Below are 22692 nucleotides of genomic sequence, written 5' to 3'. Positions count from 1 at the left end.
GATGCAATTCACAGTCAAACATGGTGGGCATGTTCCCCAATGGTATCACAGTGCCAGATTCAAAGAAATGATGTAATATGGAAGCTCAAGAAAAATCCACTCAAGGAAAATTCATTCAAACTATAAAGCTAAAAGGAGAAATATGGCATGAAAAGGAACAAAAATGGGGACAGGTTGTGAAAAGGGCTAGGCAGGTTCTGGGGCAGGGCACACAGAAGAATGAGATTGACTCTAAAAAGTTCAAAACCAAGACAGCATTTCTTGACTCTTTGTCATCTTTCTGTTCAGTACTGATAAAATACTGTTCCCACTAAAAAGGTCAGCAAGAGCAGATGTTTCATGCATCTGACTCTTTATCGATGGTCATTCCATTCAACAAATATTTGGGAATGTCTGTTTTGTATCAGGACTTATCTTCAGTGACTATGTTAGTACAACTTATCCGGTAGTACAGCCCACCCCAACACACGCATTGCTCCACAAACTTAGCATATATACTCTTTATTCATGGCTTCTCACACTTTGATAATTCAAATTGGATGAAGAACCAATTTCAAACTAATACTACATTTGTATTAAGAAAGCTTGCTAACAAAGCAAAAGTCAAATAAATTTTGTCCTCCCTTGTCACGCCACAGAAGAAATTTAGCTCAAGACATAGTCATTATAAACTCTTAGCTTCAAGATATTTTAATATTTGAATACACCCCAAAATAACTCTAAATGAGTGGTTCTCAACAGGGACAGTTTTGTTCTCCCATCCAGGGGACATTTGGCAATGGTGGGAAATAGTTTTTGTTGTCCTAACTAAGGGGTGCTATGGACATCTGTTAGTGTCATACAAGGATACCTCCAAATTAATACAATGTTCCAGATAGCTTCCACCTTCCACAAAAAAGGACTACGTAGTCCCAAATGTCAGTGGCGCTGCAGATGAGACTTCAAGCCAATAAGCACATTCTGTAAATGATGGGGGGATGCTTTAGAAGTCCAACGCCATGTTAACTGTAGATATGCAAAGTATGCAGGACAGTATAGATTCGCCTCACCAAGACTTCAAGAACTGTTTACAAGCCATGACAAGAAGCTTTTCCAATCTGTCTTAAAAAGCAAAATTTTAAAAAGGTAAACAAATGTCTGTAACTGAGAATGTCCACTCAAGAGGAATTGCCTTAAGTCAACATCTCTGGGTGACTCCCTGCTCAAACACACAGGGCTGGAGCAGGTAAGCCATTTGGCCAGATCCGGTCTTTCCACAGAAACTAAATGGCTTTAAAGTTATAACTACAAGAGAAAAAAATGTAAACTGTTTACTATGATGTTTCATTTCTACAAATGCTAAATTTTAAAAATTAATCTCTCAAAAATTATGTATGCTTGTTTTGTTAAAAAGTTCTATCTGTATTTTCTGTCATAATCTAAGTTTTATTGCAAGCATAGAGCTAAAACAAAAGTGGTGCAGGTCGCCACCGTTTTACATTCAGTCACATGCCACGCTGGCCACATGGCTGGCTGGTAGCCATTTTACTAAAGTTAAAAGAGATACCTGATCCACCATCTTAACTAAAGGTGACCACATGGAAGTTATGAGGTACCATCCTATCAACAAGTTTTTATTCAGATTTAAAATGTTAATGCTTTTATACACAGGAATACTAAGTTTTATAATTTAACAGTCACCCAGATAATAATGGTTTTAAAGGCCTAAATAAAAACATTAAGGGATTTCAGAAGTTTTAAAAATGTTTTCAATTTATAAGGTTATAAGATATTTATACTGTTAAAATGTTTAAAGCTAGACCTAACAATATATAGTTATAGTTTTATAAAGGTTAATAAAGTTTATACTTTTAACAGTTAAGCTTAAGGCAGACAAGCCTCTAATACTTCAGAGACCTGAAGAACATGGCATTTAAAATGTTAATTTAAAAGTTTATAATATCAGACAGACTGCCAGATCCTAACAGTGACCCGAAGTCTCCAAAGAAGATTACGAGGCACCCTGGTCCCTACACCTGGATTGTGTTAACTCTAACCAGTGAGCAAGATGCCCAAAGGTGACACCTGCTGCTTCCAGGACCTGGCCCAGAATGTGGACAAAGCTGCTGGACACTGGAAAATTGATTGCACCCCTTTTGCCGAGACAAAACAAGGTCAGTCTTTTCCATGTCCCTCTTCCACAGAGAGAAAGAAAACTCACCTTACAGGCCTGGTAGAGATTGATGCTGTTCCTGATACTTGTGCCTCCAGTGCTAATAGAGGAGACTTGGGTATGGCTGTATATGAACTGGTACCTGGCACTTTTTAATAGATTCGAAGACTGTATAAAAATTATCCTTCTCAGATCTCTAAAAGTATTAATTGTTGTCAGCTTGACATTAGGCAGTCAAATCCACAAGACTATAGTCAGCTTGGTAGATCATTTTATTTATGTAAAAATCAAGCCTTAATATGTCTCAATAAGGATCAAAGGATGTAAATACTTGTTCAGTCATAAGCTCAAGGTTTTCAAGTTTATTTTGGTTGTCATCTAAGTATAAACATAAAGGGCTTTTCATCATGCCATAGATACCTCTGTCCAATTCATACTTGGCTCCCTGGACAGAAGACAAATGTACACTACTAGCCCAAATCTGTAGTTTCTGCTAGGACAAAATACAGATACCCAGATATCTGCTTTTTCTACAATGTAGATTTCAGTACCAATTGATAATGCTAATGTACCTATAACCTTTATGTCCTTTTGTATAACAAAAATTTATATAGGCTTCAGAGGATCAAAAGTCATACAGCTTGGATCTACTTCTCACAGGTCAAAGAGGACTCCAGATAAGTACAGCCAGTTATCCCACCTGTCTGTTCCTGAGAATGAGATTTTCTCTCCTGGTCATGGGATTCCTGACCTTCCTGATCACTAATACTATGGGTCTAAAGAGTTCCAATTAAATACATAAGTTTTAACTTCTGTTCCCAGTTTTAAACATGTCTTAAACAGGTTTCCACTTCTGGCAAACACATCTGAACATCAGTTGCTGACCACAGCCTGCTCCTAAAGACTGCGGAGCCCTAGACTTGCTGTGGATGTGAACCAGTTCAGCTGATGTGGACACCCCCTGTCTCTTCAACACAGTCTGCCAATCAGCTGCTCCTGGATAGAAACCCCATTGCCTAAATTCCCTTTTTGCTTTTGACTTGCATTTCAGCCTTCTTGGGTCCCCTAACTTCGTCCCAAAGTCAGCAAGAAGTAGCATGGAAAGGAATACATCGCCCTCTTTCCCCTGGTTGAGATGCAAAGTCAAAAGAAAAAAAATTCCCTTACATAGGGAACAATATAATAAGAGGGGGAGCCATATGTGCCACTCTCAAAGAGGAATGTTGTTTTTATGCAGACAAGACTGGGGTAGTAACCAAAACTCTGGATAAACTCAAGGAGAGGCTCACTGTTCGCCAGAAAAAAATTTAAATCCCAACAATACTGGTATGAGGGTTGGTTTAACAAATCCCCCTGGTTCGCTACACTAGTCTCTACTCTTATGGGCCTCCCAACCTTTGGGCCCTACATTCACAAACAATAATTCAAGCCTTAGTCCTAACTCAACAATACCATGCCCTCAAACAGATGGAACCATAAGTAAACCTTAAGTAGAGAGGGCTGGACAATAGGTAAAAGATTCTATCTATGCACAAGAACAAGGGGGGAATGAAAGACCCCTACCCAGGACCCCCAGGAAAAGAAAAGCAAGGCCAGGCCGTTGCCTAATGAAAGAAACCCAGACTAGGTGTCTCACCCTCAAAACAGGATGTCTGTGATCACTATAGCAGTCATGGGACCCTGATAATAATTGCTGAAGCGTGCTGGGAACTTTCATATGACAATACTAGAAAACCTAGTCCTTGGCAATTACCCTGGCCCCCAATTGTGTCTGATCACTATAGCAATCATGGGACCCAGATAATAATTACTGAAGCGTGCTGGGAACTTTCATATGACAATACCAGGACACGTAGTCCTTGACAACTACCCTTGCCCCCAGTTGTGTCTATGATCACCATAGTAGTCATGGGACCAGGATAATAATTGCTGAAGTATGCCTGGGTCTTTCATAAAGTAATACCAGGAAACTTAGTCCGTGGGAACTACCCCTGCCCCCAAGATGAGCCAATGAAATGCCTGTTACTTATGTAACCATTGAAACTCTATAAATATTGTACTCCCTGAAAGCCCGGTATGCTCTGCACCCGAGTTGCAGTAGCATCCACAGGCACCTGTGTACTCAATAAATCACCTCTTGCATTTGCAGCCAGTGGTCTGGCCCCGGTTCTTGGGCAGAGGGTTCGGTTCAGTTCCCGGCGCTTTGATGCCGAGGTTTTTCAGGACAAAACAAACAAACAGAAGGTGAAAAACCCAAGAAAAAGATGCAAGAAACAGAGAGACACAGAGACCCATTTGCTCAAACATTTAGGAATTCCATTTTAAAATGCTAAATTGGAAGCCATAATATATACCAAAAGAACCTGAGAGAGAGAGAGAGAGAGAGAGAGAGAGAGAGAGAGAGAGAGAGAGAGAGAGAGAGAGAGAATATAGACTGTTACTCTCATTCAAGGGTGCCAACTGAGCACGTTCAGCATGGTATAGCCATATGCCACCCTGAATTCTCAAAACAGTGCTAGGGCTAATCTCAAAGCATTGAGAAATCCCTCATTTGTTAGGAGTGAAGCCTTGATGGCAACAGAAGATGCATAGGGACTAATTAAGGTTCATTGCACTTATTGACACAAAGGGACTAGGGTACCATCTTTCAAAACTGAAAAGATTCCAGGTAAAGCAGCCTTCTAAAGGAGATGCTCCAATTAACTCATGAGTGTAGGTGAGATTGGTTTTGAGATTGTGTCTCATGAAGCCCAGACCTCGAACTCACCACATAGCCAAGGATGACCTTGAACTCCTTCTCCTCCTGTCTCCATCTCCCAAGAACTGAGGTTATAGACACATGATCTTTGTGCCCAGTGAGCCAATGTAAGTTAACTTCGAGTGAAGCACAGGACCTCACTATCAAACATTTTACAATGGGATGCTCCAAACTGCTAGCATGAGCTAGAAAAACAGAAGAGGCCACCAAGATAATCTAGCAATGTTTCTAACTTTAAATGCTAGAAAACTATGTGAGACATAATGATCTGCCCTGAAATCACCAAGACTGTCCTTAGGAAAACCAGTCCTAGAGAGTCAACAAAGTAAATGTAAATAAAATAAAAATAACCACACTGGCAATGTGTAAGGGACAATGTTTATATAAAGTGGTACATAGTAACAAAACAGACTGTTATGTAACATAAATTAAAAGCAGATCTCTACCACCAGATCATTACAGGTGGGTATGTATGAACACAGTTAGGCTCAATAGAGCACGCACACCAGCACTTGTATCTTATCAGCCCTACCTCAAGATCTGAAGGCCACTAGACCTTCCATATGTAACAGGCACCTCATAGTTTCTATAATTCAAGGAGGAGATCCTAAACCTTCTTTAGTCTTAGGTTAATCCCCATTAAAATGTAGAAGTGGGAATCCAAGTATATTGTACTCAAATCACATGGATTAAAGGAATATGATTAACACAGAAAAAAATTTCTCTGGAGCAGAAAACATTAAAAACGTAGGGGAAATGTTCTTTCTGTCTCTCTGTCTTCCCTGTCTCTGTGTCTCTCTTTCTCCTGTATCTCTGTTTCTCTGTCTCTTAACTGCTTCATCTCTTCAATGTATCTTAGTCCTCTAGAAAACTTTCAATTAGAATATTTCCTTCAATTCCATCAATTTTTTGGCTTCATAGTAAATTCTGTTTGGGGTTATTAAAGCTATACAACTTCTAAATGAAAATTCTTGTCTGTCATCATTTAAAATCAACGTGAGCAGGGGTCTACTGCTCTCCATGTATTTGCACTGCAAGGTCTATAACTTACTCTTTTGATCTTGATGACAGCTTACTTGCCATTGCTTTTTCCACAAGAAAATTCGAAGTCTGAGAAGGTAACACAACTAGTAGGAGCCAGGAATGGATTTCAGTCCAGCTTTATCTCCACTGTGTCTCCCTACACCTCTATACCAGTAGGTGAACTCTTTGTAACTGTCCATGGGTGTGCTTCTTTGGGCATGAGTCTACTTCCTAAAGATAAGATTGAATTGAATACAGCCTCCATGATCTCGGCTTCCAGAAACCCTAAGTATTAAAATTAGAAACACCCGACTTTAAGTGCAGCTTCAAATTCACAAACACAGTGAATTTTAGATGTTTTGGCTGCTAAATTGAGATCCAAATATCCCCGCTATGGGGTTGTCCTGTCCAATAGTCACTGCCACAAACAGAAACCTGCCCTTTTTCAGACACCTGGTAGTTCAAGAAGTCACCACCGGAAAAAGTTTTGCCCAGCCACTGAAGTCACAAGACCAGAAGAGAACATGTAATAGGTTTGACTGCAAGCTCAAAGAGATGACACCTGATGGACAAAAGATAATAAAGCCGGAGCTATTAAGTGATGTGTCGAGACTTGGAAATGTAGTTGGCCATCAGATTTAAATACACTTTTAGAAACTATTTGAAGGTAGAGTGGGGGAAGGTAGTCAATCCCACTATACAATGTGCTCATTTAAACTCTTAAGCCAACTCTTTTGACTATAAGATGATTAAGAAGAATACAAGTCACTAGCCTCAGAGGGCAGGTCAAACACATTACTAAATTAAACTGCAGGGAAAATGCAGGTGTAGGGAATATAATTGCTTGAACTAAGAATGGATTAGGCTATCAGCTATAGTACCTGGTATCTTTTATAGTGAAAGAACATCAACTTCTTTTTTTTTTCATTTTTAAATTCTTTTATTACTTCTTTGAGAATTCCTTACATGCAACCAATGTATTTAATCATATTATATCCACCTTCCTCTGCCCAACACCTCCCAGATCCATTCTATACACCCCACCTCTTCCCAATGTCATGTGCTAGATTTTTTTATAACCCACCTACTCCAGTTTGTGTTGCCCATATACTCATGGTCGTGGGGCTATCCACTGGAGCATGGTTAATCTACCAGAGACTACACCTTTAAAAAATGATACTCTCCTTTTCCCAGAAGCCATCAACTGCTAATGGGCCCTAAGGTAGGGGTCATCTTCCCTGTCTATGCTAGAATGCTGACCGGCTTGATGTCATGTAGATCTGTGCTGGTGACCAGTGCTGCTGTGAATTCCTGAGTACAGCAGTTTTATCATAAGCAGGAGACACTGTCTGCCTGTCATCCCTGGCCTCTGGCCTGTACAATCTGTCTGCTCCCTCTTCTCTGGTGGTTCTTGATATTTGAGGGAAAGGCAAGAACATCAACTTCTTAAGTCTTTTTCTTTTTACTTTGTTTTGGTTAGAACACTTTAATGTTAGATCTAACTGCTGTTCTTGAAGGGAGCTGGTTACTGGACACACTAAATGGATGTTCTACCAGGCCATACCTTCAGCCCATCATTTAAAATTGCAAGTGTCCTTTCCTTTATGTATCTCTTCACTTGATTTATAGAATACAGCATGACAATGTGGCACACAAGTTCAAAGTCAGCCTGGTTGCCATAGCAAGTTCCAGACCAGGCAGAGCTACACAAAGAGACCCCATCTTTAAAAGAGAAAGACATACCATGGGAGGCCTGCCCTTTCTTAACAGAACAGGATAAGAGTGGATTGAGGGAGAGGGGAGGGAGAAGGGAAAACTGAGATCAGAATGTAAAATAAATAAATACATTAAATTTTAAAAACAGAAAGATGTGTTAGTTATTTAGGTAGCTAACCACATACCATTGAGCAAGTTGCACACTGAGAGAGAAAACCAACCAAGGCATTAAAGTTCTCTCTTGCTCTACCTACACTCTGAAATGGCATGCCAAAGAGGCCCTGCCACTCAAAGCTGTTCATTCTAATCCATTCTTGGAATATCTTCCTAGAAACAGGTGAAAAGCCAGAGAAATTCTCCATGAAAACTGAGAGTTTCTTTTGCTAATTCACAAATGTCTCTGAAATCAGTATGCAAAATGCTGGAGTATCCCTGAGTCCCTTGCTGCAGTGCCCAGTCCTTTTGGGATACCTGAGTCCTCAGTCAGATGAGGGGAACCAAAACTTGTGGATTTAGAAAACTAAGATGTATATTTATATGTCGTTCTTGCTAGATTCAGCAACAAGGAGCAACATTCCTGTGCCTGGCATCCACTTGCATTCTAAAAGAGTAAGTGGAGTTGCATTGCATGCAGGAAAGAGAACAGAAACAAGAAAGAAACACTAAGAACAGTCAGTATTTGTTCAACAATAGCTGAATGCTCTGAGCTGGAGGCTGGAAATGGGAGGAAAGGACATCTCACTTTCTCCCTTATGTGTTATTTTAAGTTTTCAACATGCTAAGATTGACACTTGCATCAATTTTTCATAGGAGGAAGAGAAGATTAAACAATATTGGATTATTTGTGCCTGTTGGTGCAGAGTGTCCCACAGCTAGAAAACAGTGAAGCTAATACTTGCCTTTGGAAATAATACTGTTTTAGATAAGACAGCTTGTGTGAAAAGTGGGGTAGAAACCTCATTTCCTCACTAACACAGAGATGGTTTCCCACTAAGAAAAACAAAAACAAAGATAAGATTAAAAACAAAGAGAGGTTTGAGGAAAGGGGTTAAGAAGCAAAGAAGGAACCATCATTATGAGTTTGGAGAAGGAAGCTGACCTTGACTAAGAAGATGGATTGTTCAGCAAAGATGAGGGCCTGCTAAGGTTGAAACTCATAAATTTGTTATGAAGCCAATCAGCACAATTATGTAATTTCCCCTGGCATTGCTAGGGGACTAGGAACAGTTGATTCGGGGTTGGCAGGACAGAGTAATGTTCAGCAAGGGCTTTAGAAGACTTGAGGGGACAGTTAGTTCCAAAGCAGACAGGATACAGAGTCTGTCTTCCAGGACTTCTAAAAATATATTTAAAATCAAAATGGACTACAGTCGAAAGGAATAAAGCCCCATAGATAGATTGAAGAAATAGAATGACACCAAGCTTCATGACAATTGTAAGCAGACATCGATGAGCTTGTGGAACTTACAGTCTTGCAGAAATTCCTTCAGACAAGCTGGCTCTTAATCTAAAGGAATAAAGATTCAAAGTTCAAAGTCATCATGCTGGGAGGAAAAATGATCTGTGGAGGGGAACACAATGGCCCCCCCACAGGAAGATAAGCCATGAATAGATTCCCATCTGTATTCTTACCACCAGCTCTATTTCAGAGCCCAGAAAATCATCACAAAGCTTTGCTCCGAAGAACACTGTAAGAAATTCTAGAAACTAAACTTCTACTCTAGATGCTGGCCACTCAGACTAACTGTCATTCTTGTATTGAGGATGGCAGAGGAAACAGACACAGCCTGAGAGATGCTAGCCTGCGTGAAGTTAGTCTGGAAAGCTCATTGTAAGTAAACGGGGTGGGGGTGGGGCTTTAAAGCCAAATGAAAATACATGAGGTACGGAAGTAGAGAAAAAGCTCTTATCCTAAGTACAAAGAGACCTAGGGACACCTTACTCTCTAAAACACCAGGACACCAAGAAAGCAGACAATCAAAATCCAACATGAAAAAAGTTATCCTGAGAAGTTTTAAACATTATATGAAGAATAGAAAACAAGGCTTTTGAAAAAGATCTCATAGTAAAACATACAAACTTATGAAATATGACAGGATAAGACAACACACAGAAACCAGTCCAGAAATTCCAACTGAAGAATAGCAAGTATCTTAGGGATCACAAGGAAATGAAGAGCCTGAGGAGGTTTGAATAAGAATGGTCCCCTTAGGTTCATTTATTTGAATGCTTAGTAACCGGGTGCTGCAATATTTGAAAGGATTAGACGGAGTAAGAGGTGTGGACTTGTTGGAGGAAGTGTGTGACTAGAATTGAGCTTTGAAGTTTCAAAAGCCTATGCCAAGCCCAGAATATCTATCTGTCTGTCTATCAATCTGTCTGTGTATGGATCAAGATACAGTTCTCAGCTACTTTCCAATGTCTGCCTGCATGCCACCACTATGATAATAATGGACCAAGGCTCTGAAACTCTAAGTAATCCCCCAATTAAATGTTTTCTCTTATAATAGTTGCTTGGAAGTGATGTATCTTCACAGCAATAGAGCAGTAACTAAACTAGAAGTTGGTACTGGGACTGGGATATGTCTGTGACAGGCCTCTCCATGCTGTTTGTTGTAGGAATATGGATGCCTTTGAAGCTTTGGACTAAAAAAGCAGCAGAACATTTTAAGCTGAGTTTTCTTTGCCATCCTAGTAGGAGCATGGAATACAGTGGGGCTGAGAGTAATATAGATTATAATGGCCTGACTGGGAGGGGAATAATATTAGTAAGTGGCCTAGAGACCGTTCTTGGGATATTCTGGAGAAAAATGTGACTACTTTTTTCCCTTGTTGCCCTCCCCCACAAATCTGTCTGAAGCTAAATTAAAGAGTCTTGGATTAATGGCACTGGCATTATGCGGATCTATAATGAAAAGGACCAAGCTTAGCAAGGAAAATATACAGTTTGAGAAGAAAAGGAGTGCCAGGAAATGTAATGTAGAAGACAGAAATAGAAAGTTTAGAGAAATGCCGGATGTTAAATGGAATAAAAGGGGTGGTGACTTCAGAGCCAGACCCCACCCATCTAAATTTCCAATCTGTTAAAACCATCAATATCAGAAAAGTGATGCAATTGTAATAATTGAACGAGGATGCCAAACTCCAGCCCCATCAAACTGCATAACCTGACAGCTTTAGAGTCAAGGACACAAGAAAGGGGTTGTAGAATCTCCCTCTATGGCTAAGAAAACCTCCTGAGGCCAGGTATCTGTCAGGGGTGTACCTGCACAGAGGTTATTGAATGAAGCTGTGAAGATGAAGCCTGGATTGTGTTGAATATCCCAAGATGCTGGAGATGCCAGAGTTGTGTGACATCTGCCAAAGAAAGCTGCAAACTGGGTATGGAACCATCCCAAGAGAGAGAAGTGTGTTACAGTCAACAAAGCTGAATAGGGTTGGAAATCTGAAGTATTCTTGGACATCAGACATGGACATGTAGAATTTGGAGTTTGCCCTGCTGGTTTTTGGTCTTGCTTTGGTCCAGTATTTCCTCATTATGCTTCCTTTCCTTCTTTTTGAAAAGATAATGTGTATTTGTACCACTGTAGGTTGGAAGCATGTGTTCTGCTTTTTTATTTTGATTTTACAGGAGATTACAGTTAAGAGATTGCCATGAGTCTAAGAGGAGACTTTGAACTCCTGACTTTTAAACCATGTTGAGACTGTGATAGACTATGGGGACTTTTTATGTTAGAATTATGTCTGAATTATGATATTGCTATAAGGGGCTATGGAATAGAATGTGCTAGCTTGATAAGAATTGCCCCCCCCCCCGTAAGCACATTTATGTAAATGTTTAGTCACCAGGAAGCAGAACTATTTGAAAAGATTAGAAGGATTGGTAGGTATGATTTTGCTAGAGGAAGTCTATCACTGAGGTTTCCAAAGCCCATGCCAAGCCCAGAGTCTCTCTGCCTGTGAGTCAGGATGCAGTTCTCAGCAATAGCTCTAACACCTGACTATATGTGGGAACAACAGACCTTGGCCGGAGACCCACTTCCCCATCAGCCTGGGAGCAGGCAGCTGTGAGACAATGTTTACTGAAAACAATCCAGTGCCCTAAGAAATGTTTACAGGAGCTATAAGTTCCTGATAAGGGCTCCCTCACTAAAACACCCTTTGATCTTTCTAAAGGCTAGCCGCTTCTTCCTGACCCCTGCTGCTACTGGTGTCAGGGATACAACCACCAGCCAGGAGGAGGAAGTGTGTGTGTGTGTGTGTGTGTGTGTGTGTGTGTGTGTGTGTGTGTGTGGCAGAAGCTTTTCTGGAGGGAAGCATTTCTTGGGAAGTTCTCTTGAGCCTTCTTGGGGAGCATAAAGTTTTCTTAATGCAACCGACTGGTCTCTGTGTCATCAATCCCGACACCCTTGCCACATTCTCAGATACAGGCTGCGCAGCGGGTGGGGCAACTATATGTCACCATGCTTCCTGTCATAATAATAACAAACTAAACCTCTGAAACTGTAAGCAAGCCCCAGGTAAATGCATTATCTTATAATAGTGCCTTGGTCATGTTATCCCTTTTTTTTAAAGATTTTATTTATTTATTTTATGTATAAGTGCTCTATCTTCATATATGCCTTTATGCCAGAAGAGGGCATCAGATCCCACTATAGATGGCTGTGAGCCACCATGTGGTTACTGGGAATTGAACTCAGGACCACTAGAAGAGCAGCCAATGCTCTTAACCGCTGAGCCATCTCTCCAGTCTCCCATGTTATCTCTTCACAGCAATATAAAAGTGACTAAGACAGAAGCAAAAATGGATAAACATATAGTAGGAAAAAATTCTTTAAGTTCAGGGGGGAAATCCCTGTTTAACTTAAAGGGTTCATCAAGTGGGCAGCATAATGAATGATTATGAGATATCCATCCATCCAGCCATCCCCTTACCTTCTAATCCCTGTCTATCCACTCACTCACCATACACCCACCTTCCAATGCACCCAACCACTTACCCATCCATTCATCCATGCAACAAACACATCATGTGTTGTTTTGGATGTGAGAGACACAGCTATTACATAGATGACAGCAGAGCTTGTCTTGAGGACTTAGATCAGGAAGGTAAGTGTGAAGGAACTAAGCAAACCAGATAGTTTCAGATTGCTAAAGACTATAGGGAAATGAGGAGGAGCAATGTGACTAATGTGAAGAGGGAGAAGTCTCGGTGAGGAAGTGGCATGGCCAAAAACCGAACAAATGATCAGTTTGGTCTGCATTTCAGTTTTGTCACCTAAAAATGCAGGATAATAGTACCTGCCTAACAATGTTGGGAGCTCTCCTAAATTAATAGTGTATGTAAGGCACATAGAAGAATGCTTGGTCTGTTCTGGGGTGAGAGCTGACTATGCTTCATATTCTTACTAATGATATAGAAATGTCCAAACCACACATGGAGGGCCCCTGTAAGGAAAATAGTTAAGATCTCCTGGGTAAACTAGGAGGGGTGTAGAACAGAGAGGATGGGGAAGGGAACACGCGGGATCAGGAAGACAGAGTTGGGGGAAGAATGGAGGGAGTGAGCAATGAAAGAGATATCTTGATAGAGGGAGCCATTATGGGATTAGAGAGAAATCTGGTGCTAGAGAAATTCTCAGGAATCCACAAGGATGACTCCAGTTAAGACTTCTAACAATAGTGGAGAGGGTACCTGAACCAGCCTTCTCCTTTAATCAGCTTAGTGACTGACTATTCTAATTGTCATCACAGAACCTATATCCAGTAACTGATGGAAGCAGATGCAGTGACTCACAGCCAAGCACTGGCTGAACTCCTGAAGTCCAGTTGAAGAGAGGGAGGGGGGATCATGTGAACAAGGAGGGTTAAGAGCATGATGGGGAAAACCACAGAGACAGATGACCAGAGCTAGTGCGAGCTCATGGACTATGGACTGAGAGCTGGGGAACTTGTATGGGGCTGAACTAGACCCTCTGAATGTGGGTGGCAGTTATGTGACTTGATCTGTTGCAGGGGGGGGGCTCTGGCAGTTACACCAGGTACATGAGCTGGCTTTTTGGAGCCCATTCCCTATGGTGGAATACCTTATTAAGCCTTAATACAAGGGTGAGGGGATTAGTCCTGACTCAACTTCATATACCAGACTTTGTTGACTCCTCAAGGAAGGCCTTGTCCCCTCTGAGAAGTGGATGTGGTGGGGTGGGAAGGGAGGATCTGGGAGAGGTTGGAGAGGGGAAACATAATGGAAATGCATTCTATGGAAAACCAAATAAGAGATAACAAAGCTAGTTTGCTTTAGTTTGCAGGAGTGAGAAGTAGGTGCGTGGAGAACTTTTCATTTTGGTGAGAGTGCAGGTTCATATGTGTGCATGTATGTACAGATGCGTGTGCACACGCCCTCAGGTGCTGCTCCTCAGGAACTTTCTTCTGGATTTTTGAAATGGTCTCTCATTAGTCTGGGGCCCACTGATTAAACCAGACTTGCTGGCCAGTCACAAGCATCTGCTCAAGTCCACTTCCACAGCACAGGGATTAAAAGTGTGTGCCACCACATCTGGCATTTTTACGAGGGTTCTAGGGATCAAACTTAGTTCCTCATGCTTGTCAGGCAAGCACTTTACTGAGCTAGCTCTCCAGCCATTAAGTACAACTTACTTAAGGGGTGATCAAGACCCCTTGAATGTGGATGTCAATGAGGAGGCCTAGGCAATCTATGAGGCCTTGGGTAGTAGATCAGTATTTATCCCTGGCATACAAATGGACTTTGGGCACCCATCCAACAATGAGAGATGCACTCTCACCCTGAACTCTTGGGGAGGGTCTAGGCCCTGCCCTGGATGAAATGACAGACTGTGGACACACCCATGGAGGGCCTCACTCTCCCTGGGAAAGGAGGGTGTATGGGGGTGGGTGTTTGGCGGGAGGGTGTGGGAGGAGGGGAGGGAAAGAGAGAGGGACCTGGGATTGACATGTGAAGCAACCTTGTTTCTAATTTAAATTTAAATTTAAAAAAAGAATGACAATTATGCATTTAATAAAAAAACAAGAAAAAATTAATTAATGCAATAAGCATCCCCTTATCTCCTTTAATTAAAATACCTCTGTGAGGATCAAAAGGGACACAGACAAAGGTGACAGACACCCTGTGGCCTCCACCCTCCAGGAGCATGAACTTCCACTGTAGAGACAAAACACATGAAGCAGTTGGGAGGCAAGGACAGTGTGGGCCAGGTGTGGAGTCACACAGAGCTGGCAACCCTGCTGCTTGGAGGTACTTACCCTGTAGTATAAGGGATGTTGATGCCTCCTAGGTTAATGCTCTCACATCCAACAATAAACAGGGTTGAGAAGCACAGCAAAGACACCCCGCTGCAGATCATGGCTAGTTTTGCAGATTCTCTTGCACCAAGCTTCAATTTTTTTATAATGTAGCCTCCCAGGACAATGCCAACACCGGCACTGGGGACAATGATGACACCTGGAAGAAGAGGGCATTAATGTGTCAGCGGTCCCCTCTAACTGTTCTGTTTCTGTTTGCTCATTACCACGAGGATAAAGAAGAATAGGAACTGCTCTAATCCATAAATACTCAGTGTGTGATTTTACAGCATGCTGCTTTCAACACACATTGACAAAGGAGTCAGATCCAAAAGATACAAAAAAACCCTTTTACAAAGCAATAATATAAAGACAAATAATTCATGAAAAGATGAACAAACTTTGAAATGGCTCTTCACCAAACAGAAAATCCAAATGTCCCAAGCAAATGAAAAGGTATCCCCTCATTACTTAGGAAGAAACATTTTAAAGTTTGGTAATGACTCATGTTGGTCAAGATAAAAGTGCTGGAAACTCTCAGCAGCGGAGGACTAGAAACATTAGGATTGAAAGGTTCAGGCATTACGCTGGCCTGCCCTGTTACATGGCAGGATGCACTCAGGCAACACTCTGGCCAGCCCAGAGTTCTGTGAGAACCACGCAGGTGCAAAGGACCCCTTTAAAGGACTGACCCCTGCCTGCTTACACTCTCTTTTACTCTCTTACTCTCATCATCCCATTCTCTCTCTCTCTCTCTGTCTCTCTCTCTCTCTCTCTCTCTCTCTCTCTCTCTCTCTCTCTCTCCCTCCCTCCCTCCCTCTCTTTCTCTCTCTCTCTTACTTTTCTCTGTCTCTCTTATCTCCTCTCTCTCTCTCAGCTCAGCTCTGCATGGGTTGGTTACCCCTTATCCCCCTGTCCTTCCCTGTCCACCAATAAAACTCCACGTGGGACCGTTGACTCATGGTTTACTGGGTAAACCTAGACATTTTAACAACAAGGATCAACTTTGAAAAGCAGTTTTTTTATTACCTGGTATAACTAAAGGTAAACACACTCTGCAACAGGCCGTTCCATCCCAGTTTTATACCCGCAAAGAAACTCATGGTATATATTAAGCATCCTAACAGCCCCCAACTGAAAACAAACCAAATATCCCATAATACACACATTATATGTGGAATATTTCTATCCCAAAGTGCTATATAGCAACACAAAGGAAAACATGTAACCAAATACATGTAAAGTGGATGACACAAGAAAAAAGACTGCGACAAAATATGTACATGTTCACACCTGCATCAGGTTCAAGAACCAGGAGAACTAAGCTGCTAGTGGGAGTGCAAACTTGTACAGCCACTTTGGAAATCAGCATGATCATTCCTCAGGAAAATGGGAATCAGTCTACCACAAGATCCAGCAATTCTACACTTAGCCATATACCCAAAAGGTGCACATTCGTACAATAAGGACATATGTTCATAGCAACATTATTTGTAATAGCCAGAACCTGGAAGCAATCTAGATGACCCTCAACTGAAGAGTGCATAGAGAAAATGTGGTACATTTACACAATGGAGTACTACTCAGTGAAAAAAACAATGGAATCTTTAAATATGCAGGCAAATGGATGGAACTAGAAGAAACCATCCTGAGTGAGGTAACCCAGTAACAAAAAGACAAACATGATATGTACTCACTCATATATGGATTTTAGATATAGAACAAAGAATTACCAGCCTACAATCCATACCGCCATAGTATCTAGGAGACATGGAGGATCCTAAGAGAGACATACATGGTCCCCCAGAGAAGGGGAGAGGGACAAGATCTCCTGAGCAAACTGGGAGCATGGGGGAGGGGAGAAGGAGTTAGGGGAAAGAGAAGTGGAGAAGAGGAGAGAAGAGGAAGACATGAGAAAGCAGAAAGGTTGAGTTGGGAGGAGAATAGAGGAGAGCAGGAAATGAGATACCATAATAGAGGGAGCCATTATAGCATTAAAGAGAAATCTGGCACTAGGGAAATGCCAGAAACCTACAAGGATGACACCAACTAACAATCTAAGCAATAGTTGAGAGGCTACCTTAAATGCCCTTTCCCGATAATGAGATTGATGACTACTTTATATGTGATTCTAGAGCCTTCATCAGGTAGCTGATGGAAGAAGAAGCAGTCACCCACAGCTAAACGCTGAAGTGCACTCCTGGAATCCAGTTGCAGAGAGGGAGGAATGATGAGCAAAGGGGTCAAATCAGGCTGGTGAAACTCACAGAAATAGCTGACCTGAACAAGGGGGAGCTCATGGACCCCAGACTGATAGTTGGGCAACCAGCATAGGACTGATCCAGTCCCCCTGAAAGTGGCGTCAGTGAGGAGGCCTCGTCAGTCTATGGGGCCTCTAGCAGTAGGTCAGTATTTATTGCTAGCATACAAATGAGCTTTTTGAGCCTATTCTACATAGAGGGATACGCTCTCAGCCTAGACACATGGAGGAGGGTCTAGACCCTGCTCCAGAGGATATGACAGACTTTGAAGATCCCCCATGGAAGGTCTCATCCTCCCTGGTGCAGAAAGGTGATGGGATAAGGGTTAGTCCGGGACAAGGGGAATGGGAGGGAGAGGGAACTGGGATTGACACGTAAAACAATCTTGTTTCTAATTTAAATAAAAATGGAAAAAAGAAAAAGATTGCAACAAAATATGCACATGTTCACACCTGCATCAGGTTCAAGAACCAGGAGAACTAAGCCATGATGTTCTAGGATTCACACACGGGTAGTGTGAATATAAACGAAAGCAGTTACCATGAAACCCAAGATAGCTGGACTACGAGTGGTTCAGAACAGAGGGGCTCCTACAGCACTGAAAATGCTCTAGTCCACAAAGAGGGTCATGGTTACTCCCACAGCCTGAATGCTTATGTCTCCCTGAATGCTTATGTTAAAATCCTAACCCCCAACAAGCTGACATTAGCAGAGTGGACATCACATGAAGAGTCCCTAATTAAAAAGACCTGAGCATTCCCTGTTCTCTCCATCATATAAGGGTGTAGTGAAAAGGTCCCATCTATGAGAAACAGACCTTCACCAAATACCAAACCTGCTGACACCTTGATTTTAGACTCCTTGCCTGTAGAACTGTGAGAAACCAAACCCTCTTGTTCATGAACCGCTCCGTACATGGCAATCTTGTTATATCAGCCTGAATAGACTAAGCAAGACTTATACTTATTTCTTATATCTAAAATTTTGACCACTGAACTACTGAATGTGTTATACTGCATTGTAGAAAAATAAAGGCATTGGGTTGGAGGATGGTTCAGTGGTTAAGAGCATGTACTCTTCTTGTAGAGGACCTGAGTTTACTCCCCAGCACTCACAACGGGCTGTCCACAAACACCTGTAACTCTCTAGCTCCGGGGAGATGTGACCCTACAGACCTTCATGGGCATCTGCATTCATATTCATGATTGAACACACTTAAAAACTAATAATAAAATAAATCTTCATTTAAAAAATGAAAAATAGCCAGGCATTGGTGGTACATGCCTTTAATCCCAGCATTTGGGTGGCAGAGGCAGGTGGATTTCTGTGAGTTCAAGGCCAGCCTGGTCTACATCTACAGACTGAGTTCCAGGATAGACTCCAAATAATACAGAGAAACCATGTCTCGAAAAACCAAAAAAAAAAAAAAAAAAGGAAGAAAGAAAGAAGAAAAAAAGAAAAAGAACAATATAGTCAAAATATGCTGCCCTCTCAACCTTACAAACTAAATGAGAGACACACAGGCTCATAGAAAATCCCAGTAAAACAATTCTTCAAGGTTCTAGGAAAACACAGGGAAAGGATAAGCTGAGTCTTTCCTGGGAGAGATCAGGGAGAGTTCTCATAGTAACAGTTTTCAGCTGATATTCAATAGAAGAGGCACAGAGAGCACATTCTGAACAAAGGAAATACACGTGAGGGCATGAGGTCACAGTATTGGGTATCCATGGCACTTCAAAATACCAAGAGTGTGAAATGCAAGATGGTGGGAGGTGATGGGGTACAGGAGGAGAAGTTAGGAAAAATGAGACCATAAGAGTCCAGGAAAGAAACTCAGGTTAAATATCTGAGCAATGAGAGGCCACTGGAGAATTCCGAGCTGGGTCAGATGAGTTACATGTTATGAAGACCATTGCTGGAGTGAGATACAAGACAGCGTTGATGGAGTGAGAACTTGAATCTGAAGTGGTCAGAAGGGTAATTGCAGGGGGCCAGGTGAGCCACAGGAAAGTACCTTACCAACCACACAATAAATTCAATCAGGAGACTGGGGAAAGCATGAAAAAGCTAGTGTGTGATACTCGGTGAAACACAGATCTGAATAGAAGGACAGCAGCTTAGCAATCTCTGCTGCAGACAGGAGTTGAGGGGTCTGAAGAAGAAGCAAGCAGAGGCCTCGCACTGGGGCACCCAGAGATGTAAGCAGAGCCGTGCTGAGAGATTTAGGTGATAGTTGAATCTGAGAGGTAGGATGTTGTCAGATAATACAGTAAGAAAATGAGGAAGCCGTCTGAAGAGAGCCAGTGTTAATGGGTTATGGCAAAGAGATGAACTCATAAAAGAAGCTGAAACCCAGACAGAGGTGAGAGGAAAGCCAGGGGAGAGCAATGCCATAAGGGATTGAAAGTAACCAGGTGATCATGAACATGCAGGTGTCCACAGTTCATGTGAGAATGGTTCCCATGGATGTCTAAGTAGATACAGTTCTGAACTATCTTAGGCCTGGTGGCCCAGTCTCTCCATCACCACCACAATACCATCTTGGTCTCTCTAATGGTTGCACTCCCTTTGTGAAGGGAAATACAAAGGCTGGTCCTCCAGGCTGAAGGTCCTGCTTCCAACTGTCTGAACTTAATTTTGTGTTCTCCCCTGATACCTTCATTCCCTTTCCTGAGACCCCAGACCCTAAAGAACCAATACTCTAACCCACAGTGTCTCAGGTATAACCTCTGCCTGATACCACCTCTTGTGTAGTCCTCAAGGGGACAGTTCTGTGGTCTCTAAGCTCCTGATCCCAGCCCTCCCCAGGGACCATGATACCTAGAACTCAGTGTTGGGGTGCATCAGGCTGTGCTGAAGAATACCTCTGGCATACACACAGGAGAATGTGAAGGGACAGAATGGGGTGGAGCAGAGTGGACATGCTGCTTGCTCCCAGCCCAGGATCCAAAGGCCTAAGTTCTGGTGGAACAGATTCATGCAATTGCTGGTGTCTGAGAAGTCCAAATATGACAAAACCCTGCCTCACCACTGCAAGATGTATGTCCTTGATAAGTTTCTGAACATCTCCGGAACTTAGATTTTCTCCTCCTGTAAAATGTGCATGATAATAATACCATCTTTGTAGAACTGTGAGGAGCAAATGAATAAGGACATAAGACTGGAGAATGGAGTCTGACCCAGCATACACAGTCAGTAAACACTGGGCTCTCATGACCATCACCATTTCTTACAATAATTTTATTATATTCATGTGTGTGTTTGTGTGTGTGTATGTGTGTGTACATGTGTGCATGCATGCCACAGTGCACACATGTAGGGCAGAGGACAACTTGTGGAAGTTGATTCTCTCTATCTACCATATGAGTTCCAGGGATCAAACTCAGGTCCTCAGGCTTGGTTACAAACACCTTTACCCATAGAATCATTTCACCAGCCCATCATCACTATCATTTTAAGCACTGTGAATATTCCTTGGAATTGCTTAATATTAATGAATTGGATACATTTGCACAAACATACTAGGATTATAATTGGACAAATTCAAATGAATAAGACTGAGTCTAAGCAATTTATGTGTAGGCCAACATAAACATTTTTTAATTTCCCTAATAAATAAACCTTTCATACTTAACCATTGTGCCTCCTTAATTATGACACTCACATACTTATCTATACATATATGTAATATTATAATATATAACTGAGTCTAAAGAGCTCACTATGGTATTCAGTGTTGGCACAGCAGAAGACTCTGTTTCGGGAATAAGAGTTTTAGAGATGCTCTGCCATCTTCAGGTTGGAATCTACCAGGTTGGAATCTTCTTCAGATGGGAATCTACTAGGGATGCTCTGCCATCTTCAGATAGGAATCTACTAGAGATGCCCTGCTTCCTTTCTTCCTCCCATGTCAGATACTATTGCCCCCAAACAGATCTTGAAGCTTTTATTTATGGTTATGATCTCCCTTGCCATTATAAAGTGAGGGCTGTGACTTCATGAAAAATGGTAGTCACTTAATTTCCAAATGTTTCAGAAACTAGATGAATGTTTCCTTTTGACTCCACTGTTAGACACATAAACTATGCCTAAGCCAAAAGCATCTGTGGCATCCAGAGAATTCTGAACTGAAGGGAAGAGGGAGAAAAGGAGACAAGAGTTCATCTCTAAGAGTGTTCAGTCTCAGACACCTCCGATGTGCTGTCACTGGGTTAAGCATGACAGGCTTCTACAGCACCTGGAGCTAGCCCCGACATCATACTTGCCACTGCCTGTTGTGTTTGTTTCTGTCTTTCGAGCAGGTTCCTAAATGCACGCACACACACTTGAATACACACACTCACACACACTCATGCACTCACTCATACAAGCACACACACACACACTGATGCTGACTACCTGTTGGGTATTATGATAACTGCCTTTTCTATAACAGTTCATTTCACTCAGCCTCTTATGGATGTCAACAGTCTAGAATCAGAGTAGGTCTCATAAAGAGAAGAAACTCATGTTCAGAGCTCAGTTTGATTAGAAGTGCCATTCTGGGCATCTGTGGGAGTTTGAATGAGAATGCCCCCCACAGTCTCAGGCATTTAAACACTTGGTCTCCTGGTGGCAGTGCTGTGTAGGCAGGCTTAGGAGGTGCATCCTTGTGAGAGGAAGTGTGTCACTGGAGGTGAGCCTTGAGAGTTTAAAGCCCCACACTATTCCAGTGTGCTGTCTCTGCCTCATGCTGGTGATTGAGATGTGACCTCTAAGCTCTCTGCTCCTGCCACCATGTCTTCAGCTTGTTGCCATACTTCTGCTCTGTTATCTCGGACTCTTATCCCTTTGGAACCATAAGCTAAAATAAACCCTCTTCCTTAAGCTGCTTTGCTCATAGCATTGTTAACACAGCAACAGGAAGTAGCTGATACAGCATCCCACTGTCCATGGGGTCTTACATGGGGGAGGGAGATAGAGTATTGTCTCCAACCCACTATGCATGGGTTCTTAGATGGGGAGGAATAGAGCACTGCCACCATACCACACTTTTGGAGAGGTAGAGCAGACAAAACAACTAAGATTTACTTAACTTTATAAAATGCCTGTGGTTCTCATTTTACAGTACAAAATAAGCCTTCCTCTTGCCTCTTGCCTGGGGAAAATAATTTTTTAAGGCTCTCACCCTCTTCTTTTAGATAGTAAGTATCCATTATCATCAGAGAACTAAGAGACTATTTTAAAAATCCAAATGTCAGTGCTGGCAAATATTAAATTGTCCAAGAGTAGAAAACACAGTAAGTTTACCTTCTCCCAAACTGTACATCACTCTATAAATAACTGTGTAAGATACCCGCATCTTTTTCATTTTGGATTGTCTCATCTTTACTGTTTCAGGACCACCCCGCTCAAAGGCAAATAGATCGTGTGATGCTAGAATTAATTAATGGAATTCCTTCCCTTAGAATTCTGTGGCTGTT

General features: G+C 41.9%; 1 protein-coding gene across 2 annotated transcripts in view; it reads right to left on the bottom strand.

Moving 5' to 3' along the window:
- The window catches only part of Slco5a1 (solute carrier organic anion transporter family member 5A1), a 152438-nt gene that overhangs the window by 15411 nt on the left and 114335 nt on the right, over positions 1–22692 (bottom strand). For both annotated transcript variants that reach the window (XM_005066758.4, XM_040741432.1), the window contains one exon: positions 14931–15129. In XM_005066758.4, the coding sequence (XP_005066815.1) occupies positions 14931–15129 (199 nt within the window). The remainder of the gene's footprint in view (positions 1–14930; positions 15130–22692) is intronic.

Source organism: Mesocricetus auratus, unplaced genomic scaffold, assembly GCF_017639785.1.
Source record: "Mesocricetus auratus isolate SY011 unplaced genomic scaffold, BCM_Maur_2.0 Super-Scaffold_6730, whole genome shotgun sequence".
In the NCBI taxonomy this organism is placed as follows: domain Eukaryota; kingdom Metazoa; phylum Chordata; class Mammalia; order Rodentia; family Cricetidae; genus Mesocricetus; species Mesocricetus auratus.
The sequence above is the reverse complement of the archived record's forward strand: the minus strand, read 5'-3'. Positions and strand labels throughout refer to the sequence as shown.